The sequence below is a fragment of the Saimiri boliviensis genome, chromosome 17, assembly GCF_048565385.1.
Source record: "Saimiri boliviensis isolate mSaiBol1 chromosome 17, mSaiBol1.pri, whole genome shotgun sequence".
Taxonomy (NCBI): Eukaryota; Metazoa; Chordata; class Mammalia; order Primates; family Cebidae; genus Saimiri; species Saimiri boliviensis.
The window spans coordinates 31,033,659-31,041,060 of NC_133465.1; the positions used below are offsets into that span (position 1 = coordinate 31,033,659).

Genomic DNA, 7,402 nt, shown 5'->3' on the forward strand with positions numbered 1-7,402 from the left:
GTGTTAATAAACTTCTGTGTGATGAGTGCACATGATACATAGGATACTGGTGATTGAAGTTTATGTTTTGAAAAGTAATTATTTACATTGCCAATCTATTCAAAACCACATTGTTTCTCCCAGAACACATTTATTTGTAATTCATTAAAAATACATAAAAACAAACACTACTTACTGGATCAAAGACCAACATCCTGCAAAGGAGATGAACAGCTTCATGTGTAGCCTGGCTAGACAGGGTATAGAGTACAGGAAGAGATGGCTGTGAAAAAATTAAAAATTCAAATATTTAAGTGAGTCTTTGTGTAAACAGCTATGGAATACAGCCAGCTTATGACAAGGTAAGTACTTAGCTTGAAAGGCAATGTGTGTCTGAACTCAAGGAGAATGAGTTTTCTCTTCGTTAACCAGTCTTCAAAAGCAACAATTGTTACTAAGTTCCCATAGCTTGCTTGGTTGCTTTATTTATTAATTTATATATGATGGAGTCTCACTCTGTCACCCAGGCTGCAGTGCAGTGGCGCCATCTTGGCTTACTGCAACCTCCACCTCCAGGGTTCAAGTGATTCTTCTGCAGTCAGCCTCCCAAGTAGCTGGGATTACAGGCATGTGCCACCATGCGTGGGCAATTTTTGTATTTTTAGTAGAAATGGGGTTTCACCATGTTGACCATCCTGGTCTCGAAACCCTGACTTCAAGTGATCTGCTTGTCTTGGCCCCCCAAAGTGTTGGGATTATAGGCGTGAGCCACTACGTCTGGCCCTGTAGCATTTTTATATTGCATGATTATCCACTGTAGGGTAAAGCATAAAAGAGCCTGTGAAAAATGAAAAGGAGTTGTAAATATGGCACTCCTGCTAGCCATCTTTTTTTTTTTTAATAGGAGAAAAGGCATGCACATTTATTTATTGTGTGTACATGGCAGGCTTCAAAATAAAGCCCCAAACCCCTAATGAGGTATAGAAGCTTGAGGTAATAGAAATAATGTGGGCTCAGAGCATGGCCAAAACCAGGATTTGGTTAGCCTTATATCTTTTTTTTTTGAGACGGAGTTTCGCTCGTTACCCAGGCTGGAGTGCAATGGCACGATCTCGGCTCACCGCAACCTCCGCCTCCTGGGTTCAGGCAATTCTCCTGCCTCAGCCTCCTGAGTAGCTGGGATTACAGGCACGTGCCACCATGCCCAGATAATTTTTTGTATTTTAGTAGAGACAGGGTTTCATCATGTTGACCAGGATGGTCTCAATCTCTTGACCTCGTGATCCACCCGCCTCGGCCTCCCAAAGTGCTGGGATTACAGGCTTGGGCCACCGTGCCCAGCCTAGCCTTATATCTTAAACGCTTTGGCAAGAATGATAATCAAACATGCCTAGGGATGGGAGAGAAAAGATTTAAAGGCAAAGCATGTGAACTGTCTTATGACAACATGATAAAGGTGCTGAGATACTAATTCTAAAGGAGCTATAGGACACTCAAGAACTTACAGAACCTTTAAAGTATACCACTGGTTTTGATGGTTCCATCTGAATTGTCTTTATTATCGATCCACTCAATAATTGTCTTCATAAGTCGTAGGCTTATTCATATGGCCATATCTGACCTCCATGAGGCAGAGAGATGGCTTCAATGACCTGAGAAGCCATAGAGCTTATAAAGCTTCTATTTCACTGCTAGGAGCATCAGGAGACAGAGCAAGTAAAAAGCATCTGCTCTGTCTCTCACACAAGTAAATTCTTTAACATTAAAAAGGGAAGAATTAAGGAAGGCGACAAAAAGTGTTTAGATACTCCCTTTCTTCCAATATTTAATATAACTGTTGGCAGAGAAATTTTTCCTCAAGCTTTGAAAGTTCTAGAAGTATGGCCAAATTATTATTGGTTTGACTTTTATACAATTAGAAAAAAAAAACAAAACTAATCTTGTAGTGGAGTAAATGATTTTCCTAATGGGTTTTAGACCTGGCATCTACTTATAAACTTTCTGTGGTCAGAAAGTCTAGAAGGTCAAAGCCTATGAAAATCAACTCAAATAACAATCAAGTTAAAAGCTGCGGCTGAGTGCGGGGCCAAGGCAGAAGGACTGCTTGAGCCCATGGGTTTGAGATGAGCCTGGGAAACATCATGAGATGCCATTGCTATAAAAAATTTAAAATTAGCCAGGCATGGTGGCACATGCCTGTAGTTCCAGCTACTTGAGAGGCTGAGGTGAGAGGATTGCTTGAGCCTGGGAGTTAGAGGCTGCAGTGAGCCATGCTTATGCCACTGCACTCTAGCCTGGGTGACAGAGTGAGGTTCTAAAAACAAAAAAAAGTCAAAGCCTTTTTTAGTTAGGCCTAAAGAAAACCTAACTTTAGGGGTAATGACCCCTGACCTTCACTATGCTTTGGAAAACTGAAGAGTCTCAAGTGCTATAAACTACATTTTATCTGGGTCTGATCTCTTTCCATTAGCTCTAAGTGCTGCTGCTTCTTTTTATTTTATTTTATTTTTTTTTATTTTAAAGAAATGGAGTCTTGCTATGTTGCCCAGGCAGGGCTCAAGTGATCCTCCCACCTCAGCCTCCCAAGTAGCTGGGACCACAGGCACACGCCACTGTGCCCACCTCAGCCTCCCAAGTAGCTGGGACCACAGTGCCCAGCTTCTCTAAATCCTTTTTTTTTTTTAAAAAAAAAAAATAGGAGATGGAGTTTTGCTCTGTAACCCAGGCTGGAGTGCAGTGGTGCAATCTCAGCTCACTGCAACCTCTGCTTCCCTGGGTCAAGCGATTCTCCTGCCTCAGACTCCTGAGTAGCTGGAACTACAGGAACGCACCACCAAGGCCAGCTCCTTTTTGTATTTTTAGTAGAGCCAGGGTTTCAACATGTTGGTCAGGCTGGTCTCGAACTCCTGACCTCGGCCACCCACCTCGGCCACCCAAAGTGCTGGGATTACAGGTGTGAGCTACTGCACCGGCCAATCCTTCTTATATCCTGTTTCTTCCGGGTTTCCCTATAAAACTTTGAACTTTTAGGAAATAATCAGACTAGAGCAGCCTCCTTTGGCAGTTCTGGGGCTTCTTCTTTTATATAATGCCCAGACTGTTTCATTATGATTATATTTGTAGGAAAAACTAAAAAAGAGAGTTTTAAAAACATATGTGTTTCTCTCATTTGAAAAACAATTTAAAAAGCCATCTGTGAACCGTGTGATATCTTTATCTGGTCCTGATATCTCCAGATACTTCCTCATCATACCACTTTAGAGTTAGGGCATTTACATTTTGTTACTACAGTATTAATGGTCTATTAACAAGAGAGCAGAACTTCAGCGGGTAGTAGGTGGGGCAGGGGCAGAAAAGGCAGTCTGGTTTATGTTTGGGAGAATTTGACCATCTGAACAACACGATATTAATTTAAAGGCAAACTGGAGGCAAAGTTTTACTTGCAAACTCTTATATAAATTTCCTGTGGGTAGTCTGCCTTGTATTTTCTGGTTTGTCAGTAAATGAAAATTCAAAATATCACAGAAAGTTCCTGCTATTTGAGCACTGGAAGGCCAGAAACAGCAGCATGAACAGCAATATAAGCAGGTCTCAAGTGTCTCAAATTCTCCACAACACCAGAAACAGGAGAAGCAGAATGTTAGGTTTCCTTGGACTTTGGTCATAGCCTCAGAATCCTACTATGATAATTATTAACATCAAGAATTTTATGTATCTTCCTCCTTCCAACAAAAGCCACATAGGAAAATCCAACAAAAACAACACAAAGAAGATACCACAGAATCATCAGCAAGTTATTATTCATAATGCAGAAGTTTTCTTCAGGATCAAAGAGTAACAGAGATTAGATGGAGGTTCTAGCTTTGTCTTGTCACTAATTAGATAAATCAACATTTCTTAACCTCAGTAACTTTAAGTATAAAATGAGGTGGCTGGACTATGTGATTTCTGAAGTTTAGTTCTAAAATTGTATGTCTTTTTTGTTCATTTGTTTTGAGACAGGATCTTGCTCTGTCACCCAGGCTGGAGTAGAGTGCTGTGATCTCAGTTTACTGTAGCCTCTACCTCCTGGGCTCAAGTGATCTTGCTACCTTGGCCTCCTAAGCAGCTGGGACTAGAGGTGTACACCACCATACCCAGCTGATTTTTGTATTTGTATAGAGACACGGTTTCATCACGTTGCCCAGGCTGATCTCAAAGTCTTGAGCTCAAGCCACTGGGCTGCCTTGGCCTCCCAAAGTGCTGGGATTTGTACAGGTGTGAGCCACTGCGCCCAGCCCTGTATGAGTCTTGATAAGATTACTTTGGATTAAAAAAATTAAATATATACATAGAACCCACACAGTATATCTGGCATTCAAGTATCTGTAGACCCACTCATTATTCCTTGGTACATGTACATGTTTGCAGAGACAGAAGTATTTCTTTTCTTTCTCTCTCTTTTTTTTTTTTTTTAAAGAGGCAGTCTTGCTCTGTTGCCCAGGCTGGAGTGTAGTGGCATTATCATAGCTCACTGTATAGCCTTGAACTCTCATCCTCAAGCGAGCCTCCTACTTGTGCCTTCTAAATACCTGGAACTACAGGCATGTGCCACCATGCCTGGCTAACTTTTTTTTTTTTTTTTTTAAAGACAGAGTCTTGTTCTGTCACCCAGGCTGGAGTGTGGTGACGCAATCTTAGCTCACTGCAACCTCCGCCTCCCAGGTTCAAGCGATTCTCCTGACTCAGCCTCCCGAGGAGCTGGGATTACAGTGGCTTGCCACCACACTCATCTAATTTTTTCGTATTTTTAGTAGAGATGGGGTTTCACCATGTTGCCCAGGCTGGTTTCCAACTTCTGAGCTCAGGTAATCCACCTGCCTTGGCCTCCCAAAATGTTGGGATTACAGGCGTGAGCCACTGTGTCTAGCCCTGGCTTTTAAAAAAAAGTTTTTTGTAGAGACAGGGTCTTCCTATGTTGCCCAGGCTGATCTCAAACCCTTGGGCTCAAGTGATCCTCCCATCTTGGCCTCCCAAAGTAATAGGATTACAGGTGTAAGCCACCGTTCTCAGCCTAAGTATTTCTTGTTTAAAAATGTGTGAGTCTATAGCAGCTCTGAAATTATCTGTATTAGTCAAAATAAGGAGAAGTGGAGAATGATGGGGAAGAGGCTTTAACTTACAACTTAATTTACATGTGTTTTATACAAGAATTTTTTTATTGTGTAAAGTGAAGTAATTTGATATTCTTTTTTTTTTTTTTTGAGACAGAGTTTCACTCTTGTTACCCAGGATGGAGTGCAACGGCATGATCTCGGCTCACTGCAACCTCCGCCTCCTGGGTTCAAGCAATTCTCCTGCCTCAGCCTCCTGAGTAGCTGGGACTACAGGCACGCGCCACCATGCCCAGGTAATTTTTTTGTATTTTTAGAAGAGACGGGGTTTCACCATGTTGACCAGGATGGTCTCGATCTCTTGACCTCTTAATCCACCTGCCTTGGCCTCCCAAAGTGCTAGGATTATAGGCATGAGCCACTGCGCCCGGCCTAAAAGGCAGAATTTTTAAGACTTCAAGACAACTCGGTATGGAGTTTAAATGGCTGGAGAAAATCAAATGAGTGGATGTTAATGCTATCTGAAATTTTAAATTTCTCCCTCCACCAAATTTCACCTTTCTTTATAGAAGCATACCCCAACAATTCAGCCTAGAATAGCCATATTATATACTTTCTCCTTTTCTGTGTCAGTTCATTCATGCCAATACTTCTTCAGAAAAACAACCATTAACATTTTAATTTCTAGGACTGGCACCACAGGAAAGATGCATTGCTAGAGATACTGCATTTCTAAGTTCACTTTCTTCCCTCTAACTCACTGGCCATTAGGTTAAAACCATTTGGGCCAGGTATCAGCAACAAACAAGAAGTTTACATTTCTCGTAAGTGCAATAGAATCAATCTAAATAAGCAAAATAATACTACTAATAAGAATGCTTAAAAATATGCCCTAGGCTGGGCATGGTGGCTCATGTCTGTAATAATCTTTTGGGAGACCAAGGTGGGAGAATTGCTTGAGCCCAGGAACTTGAGACTAGGCAACTTAGGGAGATCCTGTGTCTGTTCCTTGCTTTTTCTTTTTTGAGCCTCATTCTGTCACCCAGGTTAGAGTGCAGTGGCGTGATCTTCGCTCACTGCAACCTCTGCCTGCCTCCCAGCTTCAAGCAATTCTCCTGCCTCAGCCTCCCGAGGAGCTGAGATTACAGGTGCTGGCCACCACACCTGGGTAGAGACAGGGTTTCACAATGTTGGCTATGCTGGTCTTCAATTCCTGACTTCAAGTGATCCACCTGCCTTGACCTCCCAAAGTGCCGGGATTACAGGCTTGAGCTACCTCACCCAGCTGAGAGACCCTCTCTCTGAAAAAAAAAAAAAAAAAAAAAAAAAAAAAAAAAGAAGGCTAGGTTGGGTGGCATGTGCCCGTGTATTTGAGAGGCTGAGGTGGGAGGATTGCTTGAGCCTGGAAAAGTTGAGACTGCAGTGAGCTATGCACTGTAGTCTGGGTGACAGAGCGATACCTTGTCTCAAAAGAAAAAAAGGTGCCCTAAATATCTCATTTGGAAATATTTTTGCCAATTCTCCTAACATTCACACATGTTACATTTTCTCCTTTAAAATAAACTGCTCCATTTTCTGTTTGTTCTGCAAGTTTATAAGTAACTTAGCAATGTGGGAGTGAGTGGGTGCCAGTGCTGAATCATGAGGACACGAAGGGGTATGAAGAGTGCTCTATTAATGACTATGATTAATTAAATGAAGCAAAGATGAACTTCTGGACTTGGGTGAGTGGCCGTAAATAATATGCCAGAGTTATTTATTTATTTATTTTTTAAGACGGAGTTTCACTCTTGTTACCCAGGCTGGAGTGCAATGGTGTGGTCTCGGCTCACCGCAACCTCTGCCTGCTGAGTTCAGGCAATTCTCCTGCCTCAGCCTCCTGAGTAGCTGGGACTACAGGCACGCGCCACTATGCCCAGCTAATTTTTGTATTTTTAGTAGAGTCGGGGTTTCACCATGTTGACTAGGATGGTCTCGATCTCTTGACCTCGTGATCTACCCGCCTCGGCTTCCCAAAGTGCTGGGATTACAGGCTTGAGCCACCGCGCCCGGCCATGCCAGAGTTATTATAAGTTAACTGCAACATGCTGGTTGCTACAGCAGAGTCAGCTGGACTATGCAAGTGTCCCAAGTAGACGTTCCTACTAGTTTTCATCCAACTACATTTAAGTTTTAGACCTTAGCTGGCAGCAAAGAAGCTATGATGTTCAGTCAGCAATATTAAGTGAGTATGCACAGTGAGTACACAATAGTAAGCACTCTGGAGTGACATAAACCCCATCCAGAAAATCAGTTTGAACTGAATGAACTAACTTCATTAGAGCCTGTTA

At 42.3% G+C, this 7,402-nt stretch overlaps 1 protein-coding gene across 1 annotated transcript in view; it reads right to left on the reverse strand.

Annotated features, from left to right (window-relative positions):
* Nucleotides 1-7,402, reverse strand: part of NLK (nemo like kinase) — a 169,657-nt gene that overhangs the window by 11,802 nt on the left and 150,453 nt on the right. The window contains exon 8 of the mRNA XM_003931405.4: nt 176-262. Within this exon, the coding sequence (XP_003931454.2) occupies nt 176-262 (87 nt within the window). The remainder of the gene's footprint in view (nt 1-175; nt 263-7,402) is intronic.